Genomic DNA, 23,822 nt, shown 5'->3' with positions numbered 1-23,822 from the left:
ATAGGTAATGGTCATTTTTCTCTTGAACTGCTTTCAAGAATTTTATTTTGAGTTTTTAGCAGTTTTATGTAGATTCCTTTGAGTTTGTCTTGTATACATTTCACTAAGCTTCTTGAACCTGAAAAGTTATTTCTTTCTACAAATTTGGAAGTGTTCAACCATTATTTCTTAAAAAAATTTTTTTTTGACAGCAATCCCTTCACTTCTTCAGGGACACCAGTGACATTGCTATATTCCCATAGGATATAAAATTAACGTATAAAAATCAGTAGCCTTTATATAAACAAACAACATACATAAAAAACCATTACAACAACACATTAAATGCTTAGGAATAATTTTGACAAGAAAAGCACAAAACTTAAGTAAAAAAAGCTTAAGTCCTGAAAGACTCAAAGTACACTCGAACAAATGTAAAGCTATCCTGTTTCTGAATAGGTCAATTCAACATGAAAATTTTAATCCTCACTAAATTAATTTGGAAATAAGGTGCAGTCTCAGTTAAAAAAAACCAACCGGCTCTATTATGGAGTTAGAAAATTTGTTAATAAAGTTCACATGGAAAAACAAACATGTAAGAATAGCCAGGAAATAACTAAAAAAGGAAAACCATAAGGGAGGACTACCACTACCAGACAGTAAAATTTTAAGGCCTGTGAAGTTAAAACAGTTTGTTAAAGTTAAAACTAGCACATAAATGAGTAGACCAATGGAATAAAATTGTGTGATGACTTTGTAATGTGTCACCTTGGCCATGCTGACTTACATTTTTCAGAACTCTGATACAAATGGAAAGTACAGAATTAGACCATTATACACATGGAAATTTATATGACAAAGGTGGCATCTCTAATCACTGGGGTAAACGTATTTTTTAATATATGATGCTGGGACAATTGAGTAGCCACTCATGGAAATATGAGATCCATATTTCATATTACACACATGAGTAAACTCTAAATAGGTAAAGAATATAAATAAAAAAAATAAATAAAACCGGACAAGTACTAGAAGAAAACAGGAGTGCATTCCATTCCTCTTTAACCTTGGCGTAAGGAAAAGCTTTGTTAATTGACTAAAATTCCAGAGGCAATGAAACAAAAGATGGATACATTTAACTGTATAATTAAAAAAAAATTACATGGCAGAAACTCTTTAAAATATGGGATGAGTCGGGTTTGCAGTATTCCAAAGCTGTGGTACAGTTCTTCTTAATCTATTGTCATGGTATCCTACACAACATTGCTATTTTATGGCGAACGTGGTGTGACAGTGGCTCATGACTAGGCGATCCAGTAGTTTTACTCTGTTCCGCTTCACCTAGGAGCCAGCAGCCCAAGGCAATGATAGGATTGCCTCCTGGTTGCCCGGTCGAGGTAGTGGGCTGGAGAGAGGACCCTGTGAGTTGGAGTATTCTCCAGAATGCGTGTATGCATTGACTCGATGGCCAGTGTATGTGCTGCCGCCGATAGATGTATTTGTATGTTTAAAAATATATAGATAGTAAATTTTTAAAAATCTGCCAATATAGAAAGATTTTCAAGTTATTAAGTAAAAAAAGGAAGGTACCAGAAGAGTGAAGATCTATTGGCATGCATTTTAATAAGTCTCTGTGGTTTTATTTATATATTTCAAAATTTCCTTAAGAAAACATGGCTGTTCACAAGGCTTATCTCTAGTTGAATAGTTCCACAGGCTAGGGCAGGTGAGGGGACACTTAGACTTGATCTTTTATACCTTTCTGAATATTTTTAAAATGTATTGTTATATGAATGAAATACTTTTATAATTGAAAAAAAAGCAAAAAATGGAAGGACTAACAGTTATTTACAACTTTCTCCTCTTGGTGTCCTACGGAGTGAGTTGAAGTTGTGGCTGTTTTCATTATTTGAGGGGAGTTGAATGAGAGGGGAGATGGATAGTTATTTGGGGGGTAGTATAAATGCACGAGGACAAGGGAGGGAAGGTAAAAGGTTGAATAATATAAAAGCTAAAAACCTCTTTCAAGTATGGACATGGAATTTAGCATCTCAAGCCACACTCCTCTGCCTGTTTTCGAAACACAGCAGGAAGGTCTGAAGCCATTAACATCTGCCATTTTAGAATGCCTTGCCTGAGAGAGAGAGACCTCATGAGTTCATTTTATTTATTTACTTTTAGTTTTTTGGTATGGTGTTCATTCATGAGTACATTTTTAGTGTTTTAGGCTCTATTTTCTAAAACAATTTTTTTCCAAGTTATTTATTTTTAAAATTTTTTATTTTTAAAAATTTTTATTATGACATTGGTTAATCCAGTAAATTTCAGGTGTACAATTTAACAGTAAGGCATATATATATATTTGCATTGTGTGTGAGTTCATCATTTTAGTCAGTTTCTTTTAAAGTTATATGTAATCAGATGGGCTTTTAGGATTTGGGATTTCGGGTTGGGGCTCTCTGTACCATTGTCTGTTTTTTATACTAATTATCACTATCTAAAATGATGTATTTATTTTGTTGATGTGATTATCATCTCTCTGTTCCCACTAGGATATAAACTTCATGAAGGCAAAGACTTTGTTTTGCTCACTGCTGTGTTAAGATTTAGAACAGTCTTTTAACCAATAATTTTAATACTTATCCAAAGAAGACGCTCAGTAAATATTTGTTGAATCAGGAGCTGAGTTAAGATAATTGTGGGTACAAAGGGAATTAGCTAGGGGTGGACTCCACAAAAGAGACTTTAAATGATCCCATGTAACTAACTTGATTTTTCTTAGTCTGACCAAGGACATGACAGGAAAGGAAGATGTGTACCGAGGCCCGGCCATCAGGGCTCTCTGCAGAATTACTGATGTAAGTTTCTCTTTGTTTTCCTGATGTGTCAAAGACACCGTGCGTATCAGCCATGGCCGTGTAAATTTAGTAGGATTCCCTAGTCTGACATTGTGAACCTTCAGTACAGGCATACACCGTTTTATTGCACTTTGCTTTATTACGCTTCACAGATACTGTTTTTTGTTTTTGTTTTTGTTTTTGTTTTTACAAATGGAAGGTAAGACCCTCCACCAGCAAAAAGATTACGACTTGCTGAAGGCTCAGATGGTTTGCATTTTTTAGCAATAAAGTATTTTTTAGTTAAGGTATGTATTTTTTTAAGATATGTTATTGCATGCTTAATAGACTACAGTATAGTATAAACATGACTTTTATGTGCACTGGGAAACTCCCCAAAATTGTGACTCCCTTTATTGTGAAATTCACTTTATTGCGTGGTTGAGAACTGAACGTGCCATATCTATGAGCTATGCCTGTGTAATAGAAACATGACCCCCCAAAAGGCTTCTTTCAGATTTTGTTTTTCTTTTTGTTTATTTAGATTAGTTTATTTTATCTCTCTATTTGCCCTCATAGTCTTTTGTTATAGTCAGGGCACATTGTTTGCAGAAAACAAAAACTCATTTGAATTTAGCTTGAAAAAACACTTTATTACAGGATATGGATCTCTCAGAATTTGAGGTAAAGCTTACAACCAGATGCCAAAGCAGGAAACAGAGCAGTTCTCAGTAACTCAGCAACAAGATTTTTTAGATGTTTACTATTCTAGTCCATCATTTACCAGGCTCAAACCTCCTCATTCGAATATTTGAGAGAATCTGGTTAGCCATCAGCCAGCTCAGTGGCTTGTATACACCTGGGTCTGAGTCAGGTGTTTAACCTTGACTCAGACTGTCACCTCTAGAGAGTTGAGGTGGCATAGTTTGTTAGACAGTCACTTTCTGAGAACTCTGAGTAGGAAAGGTTAAAATGGAGGGCAGGCTGGACATCGCCAAGTAAATCGAATAATATTTCATCTATACTCATGCTTGGATATATTTTATGTATATCACTGCAATCTTAAGTTTTAAAGGTTGAGCAGGATCAAATGGTAAATCCAGATCCTCGAAAGAATAATAAAAATGGCTTAATACTTTTTGTTGCTCACCTGTTTTGTCATGGTTATTTTTGTCCTGAATATTAAATTAGTGGCATAAGACTTAATGATGCCAATGCTAGCAATAAGACTCTCTTTATCTGAATATTGATCTCAGTCTGTTTACCCATCTTCATCAGCTAGCATCTTCCCAGTGCTAAGCTTTCTTTCAGCTAAATTTAACAAGAGCTTTATTTTCAGAGGATTTCATATTGAGGATTCACTATAGTATATTAAACATTGAATTTCTTATGTATCTAAAATAATCAGGGATTACGTTTGACTTATAAGTCCATATAAAGTATATCCCCTTCACACACAGATATCTTCAGGACTTCAAAAGCAGCTTTCATCTCCATCTAGAAATGTATAACATCCTTGATAGGTTGAGCCCTATTTATATATTTCCTCAAACGGGAACTCTCTACTTCGATAGTTTATTTCAGTGTTGAACAGTTATTCTTCCTTAGTTATGCCCCCAAATGTTCCTCCTTGAAGCTTCCACTAGGTTGTCTGGGTTCTGCCTCCTGGTATACAATTGTTATATGATAATCCTTATAATGCATTCTAAATATATTTGCATAGAAACAAATATGTGACTGGTTTTTGTAAATTATTTTGAGGTAGTAATTTTGCATGAAAATATTTTGCTTCATTAGCTTTTTCTCTATGAATGTTATTAGGGAACAATGTTGCAGGCCATTGAACGATACATGAAGCAGGCCATTGTGGATAGAGTCTCCAGTGTATCCAGCTCAGCACTGGTTTCTGCCTTAGTAAGTGAACAGTATGGTGCAGTGGCTGCCCGGTTTTTATGCATGCTACAATTTCTAGTTGAAAAGCAAAGTATCTCTATGATTCTTTCACAAATGAAACATTAAAAAGAAAAAATGTGTACATCTCTATTACTTCATCCAAGAGTGTTTTATCTGCCAGGGGAGCATTGAGCAATTAAAATGGGCAGTTAAATACATGAAATTTTCACATGTTGGAAAGGTTTTGATAATCAAAAAGTTACATTGTACACATAATGAAGATGGCATGTAAGGGCTTGGTGGGAGACTGGGAAGAAACTCAGGGTGGATTTCTTTTTGCAAAATCTTCCTTTATGACCCACACTTCTACCTCTTGCCTCTTTGTCCTCTGCTTTCCTTGGTGCCCTGTGTCTTCAAAGTCCTTCAATCCTGTTCCACTTCTGAATTTCCTCCCAGGAAGTGGTCTTGTTTTAGTAATACCCCTTCCCTCCCTCCCTCTCTCTCTCTCTTTTTATCAAAACAAAATTTATTCATTATAACCCATCACATTGCATTCGATTAAAATTGGTTACTAATGTGTGAATGGATTCATTCATCTGAATCACAAGAGTTTCTGGTTCTGGAATGTAATTGGTCAAGTTTAATAGCAGGGGATGTATTAGTACCATGATTTTATTGCTAAGTGAGTTTCCTGGAAGTAAAACCTATAAAGTTAACATTATTTAAGTACCATTCTATTAACTATCCATACCCTTCTGTCCCTCCCCTCTCATTACTTCCTTTTACATACCTCTCAGCCCACAAACATACACAGTACTCACCTTTGCAAAAGGATCATGGAGAAAGTGTTTCTGGTTTATTTGTTGCCTCTGGAGCAAAGACTTGAAATAGACTTATAAAGCTACATAGTTGTCTCTTTTTTTTGGAAATTTCTTTTGGAAAAGAAAACTAACTCACATTTCTAACTTTCCAGTGACCATGTATTTTCTAGTCTCATTTTGTTTTCCTATATTTAGCACATGATGAAGATAAGCTATGATGTGGTTAAGCGCTGGGTCAATGAAGCCCAAGAAGCTGCTTCAAGTGATAATATTATGGTCCAGGTATGGTCATTGAATCACATTAGTTTATGTCTGGAGATCAGCAATCTTTAACCCTACATTTTAGGAATAATTTATTGATTCCCCAGATGAATATTAGCTAAAGGCTAATATTAAGCAGCTTAAAATTAAGCCACCTATTAGTGCATATTCTCAAGTAGATATCCCATTAATTATGATTACTGATACAGGCCTTGCTAATGTTCAGTAGAAGCTGTTAGAATGTTGGAGGAAGAATCTTATATTCAGTTGTAGTTGAGGTGCTCATTTGAAATGTCCTTCAAGTGCATTTCAGTCTTTTCTTTGTAAAATAAGTTGTGCAGAAGGATGTTAAATTCTAAGCTTTTCAGGCCTTGATTATAGTAGACATTATAAAAACAGTAATTTTTACTTTGTGAAACTTTAAAACCACTTTGTTGGAAAGAACTTTTGATATTCATTAGGCTATTCCTAATTAAAAGGAACAAGATTAAATTCTTAACTGGCAATTTTATGTAACATGCTTCATTTATATTTGAGAGGGCACTTACTTATCCCTGTTCAGTGTTTATAACTTCTCATGTTAGCATTTTCAGTTATGAGGAAATAGAGGAGTAATTTTTCCCTTGGGAAACGCTCTTGCTCTCCTAACTCTGATCATTATGCTTTTACACAGAGTGCCATGATAATACGTACACTCCTTAAGCCTAATTTAGGAGATGAATCCTTTAGCTACTAACATGGTCACAGATAATTTAAAGCCACTTAAAGATCTGCAACACTGGTAAAGCCTTGGACCTGGGAGCCTTTTTACTAAGGACGTGGGGGCAGTACTGAACCTGATAAAGCCACCTTCAGATTGTATGTCACCTCCTTAGTATTTGTCCACTCTGAATTTACAACTTCTTGGTGATAAATTAGAAGCTCTTATCCTTTCGGCCTTGCCTGTGTTTGATTCAGTATGAAAAAGATACTCTGTTTGTATGCATTCGATTTGGCTATCTTTTTATTAAAAATCTAGTTCCAAATGATTCTGTTTTCATATAAGTTTTGTCCTCTTCCTACTCAGATTTCTGCATATTACATTCTTTTTCTTGTTCTTTAGTACCATGCATTGGGAGTCTTGTATCACCTTAAAAAGAATGATCGCCTTGCTGTTTCGAAGATGTTGAATAAATTTACTAAATGTGGTCTCAAATCACAATTTGCTTACTGCATGCTGATCCGAATTGCCAGTCGCTTACTAAAAGAAAATGAAGAGGGGTAAGTGTCTTCATCTTTATCTAAACCTAGTAATTTTCTGTTTGTTGGTTAATATACCTCATAATTTATTTCCTTTATGAATATTTTTCGGGCAGTGCTGACTTTATAGATGGATCTGATGGTTTCCAAATTTTTTAAAAGATGGGATTCCAACTACTTTTTTTTTACCTTAATGTATGCACTGATATACATGTTTAACAGATCATGATTGCTAATAATACAGTAATAAACTGATATTGAACCAAAAATAGTTATAAATCTTAGGGTATGCAGTAATTAAATGTGAAAGCTAGAAGTGACATAACGATATCTTGTTTATCCCTTTTACATTTGTGAAATAATGTTGAAGTAGTGCATTTAGTGACTTATTTATTTAAAGGGCATGAGGGAGAAAAATAGAACTACACATTCGTAAGGTCCTTATATTATTCATGAAGTAGCGTTATATCATTTGATGGTAGACTGTGGTAATATAAGGATGAATATTACACCCTATTGAGTAACCAATAAAAAATCCTAAAAGATATAATGTAAATGTCAACAGAGAAGATAAAATGGAATACTCAAAAATACTCAGTTAAGCTTTCTGCTTCCAGTAATGGTGGAGTAGCTTGGTCATATTAGCCCTCCTGCAAATAATGGTTATATCGTTAGTACAGAACTATACCTTCCCCAAACAAGAAAACCCACAGCTGTTTAAGAGTATTGGTGAGTGGTGAAAAACACATGCAGTCTGGAGGGAAGTTGCTGCCTGAAAGACATAAGCTTTACTGGGTGGGGTTTGTATCTTTCTGGCTAGTCTCTTGAAGGCAGTTCACAAATCCTGGATGTGGGAATCACGGAAGGCCATAGCATTTACTGGACAGAGGGGTTAGAACACAGTTTGAGACTGGAAGACTGATGAAAACTTACAGTGGAAATCCTGGAAAAGAGGGAGCCACAAATGAGATGAGCCTCAAAATAAATTTTAAACTCTACAAAAGTCCTTGGCCAACCACCAAACCGTGTGTGTACACTAGGGAACCTGTAGTAGCTTTGAGCTGAAAGAACCGTGCGGAGAATTTGGCTGCAACTCATAATGGAAGGGATAGTTTGGAGTTTGATCCCAGCCAGGTTAACATCATAAATGCTAGTGTCTTTGCATCATACCATTCACAATGTCCGTAGTCATGCTCCATATAACGATGTTTTAGTCAATGACAGACCACATAAAAGAAGGTGGTCCCATAAGAAGAATTTCTATTGCCTAGTGACATTGTAGCTGTCATGATGTTGTAGCCATTACAAAGTAGTGGCACAACACATTTACATGTTTATGATGATGCTGGTGTAAACAAACTGACTACTCTGCCAATTGTATAAAAGTATAGCACATGCAATTACGTATAATACTTGATAAATGACTACGCTACTGCTTTACGTATTTACTATACTTTTTATAGTTATTTTAGTGTACTCTTTCTAATTATAAAAAAATAGTTTACTGTACAACAGTATGTGGTGTTACCTAGGTGTTACATAGGCAGCAGCCTCCTATATATCGTGTTTACCACATCTCTCAAGTGCATCGTTTTCTCTTGTGCTTGATTTAATCTCATGTTTTGTTCATCATCGTGCCTGAGCACCATTAGCACCCACTGCTAATGATGCCAGTAAGAGGCCACATTGAGTGGTTGACCTGGAAATGAAATTGAAAGTGATTAAGAACAATGAAGGTGAAAAATCAGTGATGGTTATTGCTTGCCAGTCGGGCATGTGCCATTGCGCTAGAGTTACAGTCTTGAAGAACAAGAACAAAGTGATGGAAGCTGGTAAGGGATCTGCTTCAATGAAGGCAACAAGACTTAAAAATTTGAGAAGGGTCTACATCAGACATGGAGAAACTTCTAATGATCTGGATTAAAGACCAGACATGGAATCATGTTCCTCTCAGCACGGTGATAATCACGGCCAAAGCTGACTACCATGTCGAATTTACTGCTAGCTCTGAATGGTTTAAACAATTCAAGAATTGTTACTCATTACATAATGTGGAAGTGAGTGGTGAGGCTGAGAGTGCTGATGTGAGGGCAGCTGAAAAAGTTTTGGAAACTCTAGATAAACGGATTGTTGAAGATTACTTGCCAGAGCAACTATTCAATGCACATGAAACTTCCTATTCTGGAAACAGATGCCTAAAATGACTTTTCATCCATAATGAGGCCAAGTCCATGCCAGGTTTCAAGGCTTTTAAGGACAGGGTAACAGTCTTGCTTGGGGGCAGTATTGCAAGCTACAAATTGAAACCCTTTGTGATCTGGCACAGTGAGAACCGCAGGGCCTTCAAGCATATCAGCAAGCACATGCTGCCAGTGTACTACAGGAGCAGTAAGAGTCACGGATGACACAGCTCCTCTTACAAGATGCCCTCCTGAACTATGCCAGTGAACTGAAGAAGGACTCTTTGGAGAATAACATAATTTTCAAGATTTTGCTTATTGCTGAAAATGCTCCTGGACATTCTTCTTTTATTAGTGATTTTCATCGCGATATCAAAGTGGTGTTTCTCCCTCCAAACACCATCTCTTTGATCTATCAATGGATCAAGGGTTATAGCAGCTTTTAAAACCTACTGCCTGAGGACTTTTGCCCAGGCTATTGCTGCAGCTGAGAAAGACACACATGCAGTGCTGAAAGGATTGCAGCATCTGTGACTGCTTCAAGAACATTGGTCGGGTTTGGTGCGAAGTCACCAAGGAGTGTATGAACGGCATCTGGTCAGCTGGTAGAAGACACTGAGTAGGTTCGTCCATGATTTGTCAAGGATGAGGAGGTTGCAAAAATCAAGACTGTGGTTGAGATGGCAGTGTCTTTAACCTGGATGTGGATGAGGGTAACATTGGGGAACTAGAGGTGGTTCTTGAGAAACTGACTAAAGGGGAGTTGTTGGAACTGGAATAGGAACGCATAAAGAAGAGTCTAGAAAAGCTGCAGAAGAAAAAGAATGCCTAAGAAAATTCACAGTGAAGGTTTAGCAGAAGCTTTGTAGACCTCAACAAACTCCTTAAAGTTTGAAAACATGACCCCAACATTAAAAGGTTTTTGTTAAGAGAGGAATGTTCATGATCCATTATCTGGTTATGAGCAAATTTATGATGGAAAAAAAAGAAACCAAGCAAACCACCATGGACATATTTCTGAAAAGAATGACACCTCCTCAAGAAGGACCTCAGGCAGGCCATTCAGGGGGTGTTCTAGAAAAAGGCATTGTTGTCATAAGAGAGGACAGCTCCATGCCTGTTACTGTCCCTGAAGACCCTCCAGTGGGACACAACGTGGAGGTGGAAGTGTGATACTGATGATCCCGACTCTGTGGGCCCAGGCTAATGTGTGCCTGTATCTTAGTTTTGAACAAAAAGGATTAGAAATTAAAAAAATAAATGTAAAAGTAGAAAACTTACAGAACCAGGATATAAAGTATTTTAGATCAAAACACAGTGTACTTGTGTTTTAAGCTAAGTGTTATTACAAAACAATTGAAAGTTTAAAAAGTTTATAAAGTTATAACTTTTTCACCTTATAAACATATTCAGTTTCCATAGAGGAAGGCGTGGGCATTTTGGGGGGACCATTCTGTCTGCTACAAGTACAATAAGCTGAGGTTAATTATTGAAGAAAGAAAAAATTTTTAAATTTTAGTGCAGCCTACATGCAGTGTTTATAGTCAGTGTAATGTCCTAAGCCTTCACATTCATTCACTGACTCACCCAGAGCAACTTCCAGTCCTGCAAGCTCCATTCACAGTGAGTGCTCTATATAGGTGTACTTTTCTATAGGTATATTTAGATGCACATTTAACATTGTTACTTTAATGAACACAGTAGGCAATTGTAACATGCTGTATGGGTTTGTAGCCTAGGAGAAATAGGCTATACCAGATAGCCTAGGTGTGTAGAATACTATTGCCATCTAGTTTTCTGCAAGTTTATGTTTGCACAATGACGAAATCACATAATGACCCATTTCTCAGAACGTATTCACGTCATTAAGTGATACATGTCTGTATACAGTAAAAAATTGCTAGAAGTGCAAAGAATTTGGAAAATGTGACCAATAGTTAAGAGAAAAAGCATTCAATAGAAACTGACCCTGACATGACCCAGATATTGGAGTTAACAGATAAAAACTTAAAAGCGTCTATTACAAATTTGTTAAAGACTTTAAGGGGAAATAGTTACAATGAACAGGGGAAATGGAAACTATAAAAAGGAGCTCAAAAGAAATTCTAGAGCTTAAAAGTCCTCTACCAATCAGAATTCAATAAAGAAGCGGAATCCAAAGGGGATGAATATATAAGATTTATTACAAGGAATTGGCATATACAGTTTTGGGGCTTGCTAAAGCAAGTCCAAAGTCTGTAGGGCAGCCTGTCAGGAAGGGAAGATCACAGGCACTGTGGAACTCATGAGCTCTGGCCAAAGCTGCTGTCCACTGGCGAAATTTGTCATCTCACGTTTTACTATAAGCATCAAGATGAAACCAGGTCACACCTTCAACACTTTTCTTGGAAATTTCCTCAAGTCAGTAGCCAGGTTCATTGTTTATAAGTTCTGCTTCCCACATAAAACTGCAGGACACAGTGTCACTAAGCTCTCTGCCAGTATATAACAAGGATCCACCCCACTCTTTACAGTAACATGCTCCTCACTTCCTTCTGAGCCCTCACCACAGACTTCTCCAAGACTGGATTTCTAAGTCTGTGAGCCCTCACTGGCAGTGTCCTTAAAGACCAGATTTCTGGAAACTGTGTTCAAAGCAGTTTAGACTTTCTTTGTCATGTGCCCCAAAATTCTTCTAGCTTCCACCCACTGCCTGATTCCAAAGGCAGTTCCACGATTTTAGGTGCTTAATACAGCAGCACCTCATTTCCAGGTACCCAAATCTGTATTGTTTTTTTTTTTTTTATTGCTGCCATAACAAATTACCATAAATGGCCTGTCATAACATCCACTTGTGATCTCACAGTTCTGTAGGTTAGACATAGGTCTCGTGCGCTGAAGTCGAGATGTTGGTGGGGTGCTGTCATTTACCAGAGGCTTAGGGGAAGAATCCACTTCAAATCTCATTTAGGATGTTGGCCAGATTTATTTCTTTGTGGTCATAGACTGTAGGTCCCTGTCTACTTGCTGGCTGTCAGGGGTTGGTCTGTGCCAGTAAGGTTAATATTTTCAGTTTCCATGGAGGAAGGCGTGGGCATCTTTGGGAGACCATTCCGTCTGCTACAAGTACAATAACTAAAATGGATAATTTGCCAGATGGACTTAACACCAGGTCAGAGATGGGTAACCAAAGAATAAGAGTTAGTAAATTTGAAGATAGAGCAACAGGAAGTAACTAATTTGAAGAACAAAAAAACAGATTAAAAATTAACAGCTTCAGAGAACTGTGATATCAAGTGGCCTGCCACTTAATATGTAATTGGGATTCTAGAGAAAGATGTGAGAGAATGGAACAAAAAAAGATGTATGAAGAAATAATGAACACATATTTCCCAGTATGCATTCTGGCGGTGCACGGTTGATCTAACAGTCAAAGATCAACAGAATATTCCTCCTTTAAAGAGTAAAGGAGAAAAATCTTAACATCTCAATGGATACAAAAAAAACATTTGATAAAATTTAATGGCAATTTGTGATTAAAAATCTCTTTTCAAAGAGAGAATGGAAGGGAAAGGGAACATCATTATTCCGATAAGGGTACCAACAAATCTCTAGTAATCTTTATACTTATTGGTGTACTATTAAAATGTTAAAGGCTTTCCCCTTGAGGTCGTGAATGAGACAGGGATGCCTGCTAATCCTATTTTTTAAGTAGCATTTTACTGGAAGTCCTCCTTGGTGCAATAAGTCAAGAAAAAGAAAATATCTGAAGATTTGAAAGAAGACATAAAACTGTCTTTGCAGACATGATTGTGCTCATAGAAAATGCAAAGTAATCCTTATATTATCTATTAGAAATTGATATCAGACTTTACCAAGGTTATTGGATAGGACAATATTCAAAATCAATTATATTATATTCCAGCAGTTAAGGTAAAATTCCGAAAAGATGGTACCATTTGTATTAAAATCAAATCCTTAGGAATAAATCTAACAAAAATTGTGTATATTTCTACACAGAAAATTATAAAATGTTACTTAAAGTGTAACCTGAATACATGGAGGAATGTATCTAATGTTTTTAGAATATTCAGTACCGTAAAGATGTGACATCTTATTTCGATATGTGGATTCAATGAACCACACCCCCCCACACACACACCATTCAAAATCTCAACTGGCATTTTTTAAATACCAAACAGAAATGCATACATTTGTGTGTCAAAAGACAGACAAGGATACCTTTAGTACTATTATTCATAATAGCCCTGAAATAGAAGTAATCCAAATGTCCATCAATGCCAGAATCAAAAAATAAATTGTAGTATATTCATACAGTCAATAGTAGACAACAGTGGAAATGAGCAAATTACTTTTAAATGCAACCACAGAGATAAATCTTACTAAGAAATCACAAACAATACATTTCGTATAGTTCTTTTTATTTCATACTTAACAGGCACAACTTATCTATAGTATTAAAAGTTAGATAATACTTACCTTTAGGGCAGCATCACAGTTGTGCTTGGAATGTGGCATATCAGAGCTTCTGGAATGTTTGATAGATTCATTTTCTTTATCATGGTAGGTTTTTAATAATTCACTTTTGATTTGCACATGTAAGTTTGCGATAATTCACTTATGATTTAGTTATCTATTTTTGCATAACAGATTACTGCAAAGCTTAAATTTTTTAACATCCAGGATGATAAAAAGAAACTTCTAAAAATTATATGAAAGTAAAGAAATTTGGTCCATAGTTTTACTTCACATTTCTCTCAGCTGCGTTACATGCTGATTTTGAGGGTATAGCAGCCCTTCTCTGGTGTAATCAAGGACTAGGATCCAAACCTTGCAGCTGTATGACATGACATGCTGGTAGCAGGACTCTCCATGTCAACCTTCATGGAAGTACCAGCCACTCCACTGGTTTAATGGGAAAGAGTCTAAGCATTGTGATTGACCAGAAAAGATTTCTTTACATGTTCAGCTGAGTCCAGTTGTTACGGAAATTCATAGGAATCCAACTTTTTTTCCGGGTGGCCAGCAGATCAGTTTTGAGCGAAATCACTTTTACCCTGACTTGTTAAATCTACTTGTTAATTCTCAGAATTTCTCTGGCAATTCTTTTTGATTTTGTATGTGTATTCTCATAAATGGCATGTCAAAAAAAAAAAATGAGTTTTTTACTATAAACTTTCCTCTTAGTACTTCTTTTACTGAGTCCCATAAATTTTGGTATGTCATGTTTTTGTTTGTCTCATGGTATTTTCTAACTTCCCTTTTGATTTCTTTTTTGACCTATTGGTTGGTCAGCAGTGTGTTTAATTTCCACATATTTGTGAATTTTCTAGTTTTCCTTCTGTTACTGATTTCTAGTTTTACTCCATTGTGATTGAAAAAGATGCTTGATATGATTTAAATCTTACATTTATTAAGACTTGTTTTGTGACCTAACATGTGATCTATCCTGGAGAATGTTCTGTGTGCAATTGAGAAGAAAGGGTATTCTACTGCTGTTGGGTGGAATGTTCTGAGTAGGTCTCTAAGGTCCATTTGGTCTGTCATGTTCTAGTTCATGAACAGAGACTGTTTCTCCATTTATTAAGATTTCTCAGCAGGGTTTTGTAGTTTTCAATATAAAAGTCTTGCATTGTTTTTATTAAATGCCTTTCTAAGTATTTTATTCTTTTCTAATGCTGTTATGAATTGAACTGTTTTTATCGTGTTTTAGATTAATCGTTGCCAACATATAGAAATACAATTAATTTTTGCATGTTGATCTTGTATCCTATAACCTTGCTTTTGGTCATTTAGTGTCCTTCCTCTCTCCCTCCCTCCCTCTCACTCTCTCTCAATGTCCGTGTGTATATTCCTTGGGATTTTCTCTGTACAGGATCACGTTATCTATGAACAAAGGCAGTTTTACTTCTTTTCCAAACTGGATGTCTTTAATTTCTTTTTTTTTTTAAATTTCTACTCAGCACAATGTTGAGTAGAAATGATGAAAGCAAATATCCTTGCCTTGTCCCTGATCATAAGGGGAAAGCATTAAGTATGATGTTAACTGTTGATTTTCTAAAGATGCCCTTTATGAGGTTGAGGACAGTCCCTTCGACCTTTAGGGTTTGTTTTTTTTAGAGTATTTTTCATGAATAGTATTAGATTTTGTTAATTGCTTTTTCTGCATCAAGTAAGATGATCACATGGTTTCTATCCTTTGCTATTAATATGGTATATAACAAATTGATTTTCTATTGTTAAGCCAATTTTGCATTCCTGGGATAAATACTACTTAATTATGGTGTAAAATTCTTTTTATGTGTTGCTGGATTCAGTTTATTGATATTTTGTTGAGTTCCATGTCTATGTGAGGAGGGATATTGGTATGTAGTTTTCTTGTGAAAATTTGTCTTTGTTGTCCAGGTAATACTGGCATTACAACATCAGTTGGGAAGCAGTGTACCCACCTCATTTATTTTCTGAGTTTTTGAAGGGTTGGTATTATTCTTTAAATATTTGATAGAATTAACCAAATCATCGGGACCTGTGCTTTTCGAGGGAAGATTTTAAGTAACTAACTCAAGGGTCTATTCAGAGTTTGTGTTTCTTCATGAGTCAGTTTTGGTAGTTTGATTTTTTTTTAAGGATTTGTCTATTTTATATAAGTTATCTAATGTACTGGCATATATTTGTTTATAATATGCCCTTATAATAATTTTGATTTCTTTAAGGTCAGTAATGTGAGTTTTTTCCTCTTGTTTCTTTGTTAGTTTAGCTGAAAGTTTTTCAAAGCACTAACTTTGGGTTTCCTAATTTTTAAAAAATTATTATTATTTTTCTTCATTCTATTCCATTGATCTCTGACCTTTATTATCTCATCTCTTGCTTTGGGCTTGGTTTACTCTTTTTTTTCTAATTTCTCCATTGTAGAAGCTCAGGTTATTGATTTGAGACCTTTCTTCTTTTCTGGTATAGGTGTATAAAGTATAATTTCCCTCCAAGCATTGCTTTAGCTACAGCTCATAAATTTTGATTTGTTGTGTTTCATTTTCATATGTTTTGTCAATTTCCATTTGATATATTCTTGATCCACAGGTTACCTAGACATATGTTGTCTAATTTCCAAATGTTTGGGAATATCTCCTATTTATTTTCTGTTGCTGATTTGTAATTTAATTCAGTTGCAGTTGGCGAGCATACTTTGATGAGTTCTGTTCTTCTAAATGTATTGAAACTTGTTTTATGACTGGCATGTAATCTATCCTTGAAAACTGTTCATTTGCAGTTGAAAAAAATGTATTTTACAGTCATTGGGTTGAATGTTCTAGGTTGAGTTGGGTGATTATGTTGTTTAAGTCTTCCATATCCTTAATGATTTTCTGTCTAGTTGTTCCATCAGTTATTGGGTACGTATAGACATCTCCAACTATTACTGTTAAATGATCTATTTCTCATTTTGTTTTGACAAGTTTTGCTTTACATATTTTGAGACTGTTGTTAAGTGTGTATATGTTTATCATTGTTTTATCATTCCGAAGGAGATTGACCTTTTTCTTTATGAAATGTCTTTTTATCTCTTGTAATGTTTTTGTCTTAAATTCTATTTTGCCGATATTAATATAGCCATTCCTGATCTCTTACGGTTACTGTTGTTTCCCATATATTTTCCTATATTTTTACTTTCATTTTATTTGTATCTTTGAGTCTAACGTGTATCTCTTATAGATCGAATATAATTGAATTTTGCTTTTTTAAAATACTGTCTGTCATTATCTTTTCAGTGGGGTGTTTAGACCACATTCAATATAATTATCAATATGGTTGGATTTACCTTTGCCATTTTGCTATTTGTTCTGTGTAAATCTCCTGTCCTTTTTGTTCCTCTTTCTCTTCGACTGCTTTCTTTCTCTATCTCTTTATTAATATTCTCTTTGACCAAGCATGATCGTCATGCCTTTAATTTTTTAATTCTCTTTAATTCTTTAGATATGGTTTCCTTTACTTCTTTGAACATATTTATATGAATTGACTTAAAATCTGCCTAGTAAATCCAATATTTGGGCTTCCTCAGGAGTAAATTCTATTGACTCCCCTCCCCCCATATATGAGCCATACTTTACTATTTCTTTGTATCATAACTTTTTGTCAAAAACTAGATATTTTATATAATATAATATGGCAGTTCTGGTAATCATATTCCCCCCTTCCTCATCCTCAGAGTTTGTTATTGTTGCTCTTTGTTGTTGGTATTTGTTTAGTGACTTTCTTGGGCTAATTCTGCAGTCTTTATCCTTTGTCATGTGCAACCACGGATGTCTCTACTTGGTTAGCTGAGTTGTCAGATAATGATCTGACAGATTTTCTTAAAAGCTTTAAACCAGCATGTCTCTTACCCTTTTCCCAGTGGGCACTTTGTGTGTTGGCACATGCCTTCCATGCTCTTGCAGTTTATAACTCTGCCTTAGCTTTCACTTCCTACTTGCACAAAACCTCATAGTCAAACATCGGTGAGAGTCAGGTGTTTCCTGGGTATTTGCATAGCCTTCCACGTTTGCATGGCCTTTTAGATTTCTAGAAATATATCAGAAATTGTCAAAACTCCCTGTGGACATCTCATTCCTCAGATTTTCCTTTTAAGTTTTTTTGTGCAGCTTCTTATTTGCCCGAACTGCCTCTGGCAACTGCAATGTTAAACAATTGCCAGTTTCCTTGGGGATATAGGACTTTTGTGGGGGACAGTTTCCTTGGGGATATAGGACTTTCCTCACTGAATGAGCTCTGAGTCATATGAAATAAAGATTAATTCCATGAATGGGGCTTTTCTAGGAAGTACCAATCAGGTCAAATAGTGACAGTTCTCTGGGGACAGGGCTTTTGAGGGAACTGTAGACCCATCTGCCTCCTCCAGTGGCTCCTAGGCTGCTAGCTTTCATAGCTACTATGGTTTTGAGGCTGTTGGTTTCTAAGGCTGCCATGAAACTGGGAAGAGGGGATGGAAATAGAGTAAGTTAAAAAAACACCAGAAAGCTTACTGTCCTTATAAAGATTCAGCTGTTTTTGTTGAGTAAATGTTCCTGGGATTGTTGCAAGCCTTTGGCTAATTTCTAGAATGCTGAAAAAGTTGATTTTTGAAAATTTATGCCCGTGTTCTTATTGTTTTTATGGAGGAGTGGATTTTCAGAGGTCCTTCATCCATAATTTCAAAAGTGTTTCCCAGTCTGTGCTTTTAACCACATGCATATTGCCTCTGTGGTTATTGATATCTAATTATGGCCTGTATATTTTTATTGTCAGTCACGAAAGTCCACTCTTTGATTTCATTGAGAGCTGCTTGCGAAATAAACATGAAATGGTTATTTATGAAGCTGCTTCAGCTATCATCCATCTACCTAACTGTACTGCAAGGGAGTTGGCACCTGCTGTTTCAGGTTAGTCATATGTTTGATAGCTGGCATTTGTTTATATTCTTATGTCTTTGTTTTAAGCTTCAGAGGTCTGCAGGATAAGTATTAAGAATGATTTTTGAACTTTAGCTCTGTGTGTGTGTGTGTGTGTGTGTGTGTGTGTGTGTGTGTGTGTGTAGCCTTTGCATTCTGATTTGTAGATGAGTTCTTTTAGTTATTCTTTACTTATTTCTCTTTCTGAAGTAACTTTAATGACTTCAGTTCTCTTTAATGTTTAAAAAGCCCATTTGTTCTTATAACTATAAATATTCCTATCCATTAAATTAAAAAATTAATGAGTATAGTAATTTTTAGAACAAATAAACTGTTTTTTATATTTAAAGTTTTTATAGCTCAAGAAAAAGAGCTTTTTCTATTTTTGATGATACATTTTTTGTGTGAATTTTTGATGCCTGTGATCTAATTTCCTTATGCATATGTTGATTATGATTCTTCATATACTGTATTGTCAGATACATGCTATATGGTGAAATGAGCTATATTCACAGTGGTCTTTTTATTTTCTTCTAGTTCTTCAGTTGTTCTGTAGCTCTCCTAAGCCAGCTTTGAGATATGCAGCTGTGAGGACCTTGAACAAGGTAGGTGTCCCTTTGCTATCTATTGACATATCAATATTTGAGAAACATAAATATTAAACATTTGGCTTTCTCTTCAAGATTAGTAGATGTGATTTATGGGTTTCACTTCTGTAGTACCTCACTTATATTTGTGGCCTTTAGTATTGCCATTTTCACTATTATTCAACTAAAGATTGTAATTCATTTCTGACTTTTAAGCACATTATAGTCAAGAGTCACACTGTCCAATATGATGGCTATTAGCTATAAAGGACTGTTTTCATTTAAATAATATTAAATAAAATTAAAAAATTAATTCCTCAGTCACTCTAATCATACTTCTTGTGCTCAGGAGCCACATGAGGTCAGTGACTATCATTTTGGTCAGTGCAGATATGGGACATTTCCATCACTGCAGATAGTTTTTTTGGGCAGTGCTGGTCTGTAGTAGCACTGTCCAATAGAAACAAAATGTTAGTCACATATGAAATTTTAAATCTTAACATAATCACTTAAAATTTTTTAAAGGATGAGATTAATTTTAATATATACTTACCTTAATATGTATAAAATGTAATATTAATATGTAATCAGTATAAATTTATTGAAGATATTTGTCTTATTTTTTCATATTAAATCTTTCACATTGAGTATATATTTTATATTTACTGCATCTCAGTTTAAACTAGCAACATTTCAGATGCTTAGTAGTAACATGTGGCTTTGGCTACCATAAGGCCTGGGACTAGAGGATACAGTACAGAAATAGGATAAATTAAATAACCATAATAATTTAAAATAAATAATACTAAAGTTTAATGCAGTAGAAGACTTGTCATAAGGCAGTATGTGATTGATTATAAATTAATTGTATGAACAATTGGAGGAGAGAATTTAGAGGAGCCTTTATAGAACAGCTATTTGAGGGTCTACAGTTATGCCACCCTGAACAAGCCCGATCCTGTCTGATCTTGGAAGCTAAGCAGGGTCGGGCCTGGTTAGTACTTGGATGGGAGACCACCTAGGAAGACCAGGTGCTGTAGGCGTAAAAAATAAATAAAATAAAAAATAAGGGATTGTAAGCTGACAAGGTCCTTGCAATCTGTGAGGTCAGCCAAGGGTTGCATCGCCTGAAAAAATAATAATAAAATTAAAAAATTTTTAAAAATAAAATAAAAAAGAACAACTATTTGAATTGTATTTCAAAGAGTTGATATAGGTGCACATTCCTTCATCTATAGTCTTGGAGCCAGATGTATCTCAGAATTCAGTATTTTGTGAATTTTAGAAAGGTTACGTGATGCTATCTCTTATATACTAACCCCATTGGGCCTGGAGCCAGCACCCCAGCATTAGACACATTAATATTACTGCACTGCCATTTGACTATCCTTACTAACTGTAATAAATTAAGACTTAATTAGTTTGGGTCATGTTTGCCGTTAAATGAATTTTGATACCAATACTTTGCCTAGTTTTCAGACTTTAAGTTTGTGAGTAAAGGATTCTGTATTAATATTGGGACAGGCAGAGAGGTGAACGACATTGACAGAAACAAAGGAGAATGACAAACATGTTTTTGTGACTACAGGCAATTCAGTTTGGCTAGAGTTTGCTTGTTTAAATATGGAAATGTTTTCTAAGTGGTAAGATACTAACAGTCTTTGAGCAGTGTTTACCATGCTAAGTCCTATTCTCAGAGATACTAACTTCTAATGAAATAGATGCCCATGTACACATGTACTATAAGGAAAAACTAATAAAAGACAGACCAATATTGTTATACAGGTTATAGAAAACTGGGAAAAGAAAGTGCTATGCTATACTATATGACTGTGGCTGTTAATCATTTATAAATTGACATATCTTATTTGGAAAAGTTCTTCTTGAAACAATTTCTTTTAACCCATGTTGTCCTGTTCAGATTTTAAAAAGTCACTTGTTATTTAAATTGAAATGATTTCTTCCTTTGCTTTTTAACATTCTGGTCTTTATCAGTGGCAATTTGCTTAGTATTTTTCTTGCCCTTCCACAAGGTGGCGATGAAGCACCCCTCTGCTGTTACTGCCTGCAATCTGGATTTAGAAAACTTGATCACAGACTCAAACAGAAGCATCGCCACCCTTGCCATTACTACACTTCTCAAAACAGGAAGTGAGAGCAGTGTGGACAGGCTCATGAAGCAGATATCGTCTTTTGTGTCCGAAATCTCAGATGAGTTCAAGGTAAGAGTTAGAATATGATCATGTTTTCTCCTAGTCTCTGGCTCGCCTATTTCTTTTTTTAGCAGTATCTTTTGATGAGCCGAAGTTTTGTTTTTATGAAGTCAAATTTATTAATTTATTTCTTTCATAGTTTGCATTCTGTGTCCAAAGAAACCTTTGTCTACTTTTAAGTCTTAAAGATATCTTCTTGTTTTATTGTAAATATTTTATGGTTTCAGCTTTTTCATTTTGTTTTATGATGCAGCTTGAATTAATATTGGTGTATTGTGTATGATAAATTCAGTTTTTTTACATAATAATATCCCATCATTCCAGCATAATTTGAAAAGACTTCTCTTTCCCCATTGGAGTTCTTTGGCATCTTTGTCTGAAAAGTAGATAACCATATAATTGTAGGTATATTTCTGGGCTCCTTATCATATTCCATTGATCCACTTGTCAGTCCTATGCCAGTACAATGCTGTGTTTATTGTTTTTTTAAGGAACCTTTTAAATGTTAAGTGTAGTCTTTCAACTCTGTCCTTTTTTAATATTTTAGCTCCTTTGCATTTCCATAAGATTTAGAATCAGCTTTTAACCTCTTTAAAACAAAGCCTGCTAGGATTATGATCAGGGATGTGTTGAATTTATATTTGGGGAGAATTCACATCTTAACAATGATAATTCTTGCAGTTCATGAATATGGTATACCTTTCCCTTTATTTCGGTCTTTAATTTCTCTGAGCAATATGTTGTAGCATTTACTCTAGAGGTCTTGCATGTCTTTTATTAAATATATATTGAAATATTTTATGCTTTTTTGATTCTATTTTATTAAAATTTCTTTTCATCATTTGCTACTAGTATATACAAATACTTTTTTTATGTTCTCATAACTTGATATCCTTGCTAAGTACTGTATTAGTTCTAATAGTTACATATATTATTTACATAGGTCTATATAATCACATTCTCTGTTAATAGGGGCAGTTTTACTTTTCCATTTCTAATCCAAATGCTTTTCTTTTCTTTTTCTTGCCTTATTAAAATGGCTAGGACTTCCAGTACATTGTTGAATAGAACTGGTGAGAATGTGTTAGAGATAATCAGAAGAACAAAAGAATAATTAAAGTAGAAAGATTTTATTCTTTCATTCATATTTCTAAAGAAGTATAACTACCCCTCTTTTTACTTATTTACTCTCTTCTATTATATATCTAGACTTTTTAAAAAATTGAATTTGTTGGGTGACATTGGTTGATAAAATATAGGTTTTACATGTACAGTTCAATAATATGTCATCTATATGTTGCATTGTGTGTTCATCACCCAGAATTAAATTGGCTTCCGTCACCATATTTGACCCCCTTTACCCTTTTTCTACCTCCTTCCTTCCCTCCTTTTACTCTGGTAACCACTAAACTGTTGTCTGTGTTATATCTAAACTTTTAAAAAGCCAACAGCCTGTATATTGAGGCAGACGTTTTGGGGAACCTATGAAGGTCATTTTGTGATGTAGTTTATTGAACGAATCTCTTATGCGATATTTTGCAATTACAAATAAATGCCGCAGTGGGTAACCTTTTTCATATGTTTTCTTGAAACGTTGGAGGTATATCTTTAGGGTAAATCCCTAGAGCTCCCTATGCTAGGTTGAAAGGTATCTTAATGTAGTTTTAATCAGGATTTCTTTTATTATGAGGGAAGTTAAACATCTTTTCATATTTTTAAGGATCGTTTAATTCATCTTTTTGAATATTGTCTGCTTATGTCTTTTCTCCAGTTTCTATAGGATTTTTGGTCTTTTGTTTCTTCAATAACTTAGTCTTTTGTATATCAGGGATATTATTTCTTTATCTGTGAAATGTTATATTTTCTCCCAGTTTGTCATTTTTCTTTTTCTTATGTCTTTTTTTTGTGCAAAAGTTTTTTTTTTTTTTTATGTAATCAAATTTGTCAATCTTTTATTTGATTGCATTTGAGTTTTGAGTAATAGTTAGAAAGCCTTTCCCTTCAAATTATAAGATCTGAATGGGTAAATGAGAATTCACCTATGTTTTCTTCTAGTACTTGCATAGTTTCATGTTTTACATTTAGCTATCTGATCCATTGGATTTTATTATATATGGTATGAGAAATGGATCTCATCCTTTTCCAGTCACTATCCAGTTATCCCCCCAAGTTTTATTTAAAAGACTGTCTTTGTCCCAGTGATTTAAGGTACCACTTTTATCATATACTAAAATTTCATATGTACTTGGGTCTATTTGGGGGCTTTCTAGTCTATTCTATGTTCTCTTTATTCATACATTAGTACCATACACTATTTTAAATATAGAAGCTTTGTAGGATGTATTAATAGCTGTTAGTCCCCCTCATAGCTTTTTATTTTCATTGTTCCCTAG

The 23,822-nt window shown here is 34.9% G+C and overlaps 1 protein-coding gene and 1 pseudogene across 1 annotated transcript in view; both read left to right on the top strand.

Annotated features, from left to right (window-relative positions):
• The window catches only part of COPG2 (coatomer protein complex subunit gamma 2), a 105,646-nt gene that overhangs the window by 27,864 nt on the left and 53,960 nt on the right, over positions 1-23,822 (top strand). The window contains exons 6-12 of the mRNA XM_011357239.2: positions 2,762-2,837; positions 4,638-4,730; positions 5,726-5,812; positions 6,894-7,051; positions 18,487-18,620; positions 19,167-19,234; positions 21,250-21,438. Of these exons, the coding sequence (XP_011355541.1) occupies positions 2,762-2,837; positions 4,638-4,730; positions 5,726-5,812; positions 6,894-7,051; positions 18,487-18,620; positions 19,167-19,234; positions 21,250-21,438 (805 nt within the window). The remainder of the gene's footprint in view (positions 1-2,761; positions 2,838-4,637; positions 4,731-5,725; positions 5,813-6,893; positions 7,052-18,486; positions 18,621-19,166; positions 19,235-21,249; positions 21,439-23,822) is intronic.
• On the top strand, positions 20,141-20,259 carry LOC111738042 (annotated as a pseudogene).

The sequence above is a fragment of the Pteropus vampyrus genome, unplaced genomic scaffold (genome assembly GCF_000151845.1).
Source record: "Pteropus vampyrus isolate Shadow unplaced genomic scaffold, Pvam_2.0 Scaffold33, whole genome shotgun sequence".
NCBI lineage: Eukaryota > Metazoa > Chordata > Mammalia > Chiroptera > Pteropodidae > Pteropus > Pteropus vampyrus.
Note: the sequence above shows the minus strand (reverse complement) of the source record. Positions and strands in the feature narration are given on the sequence as shown.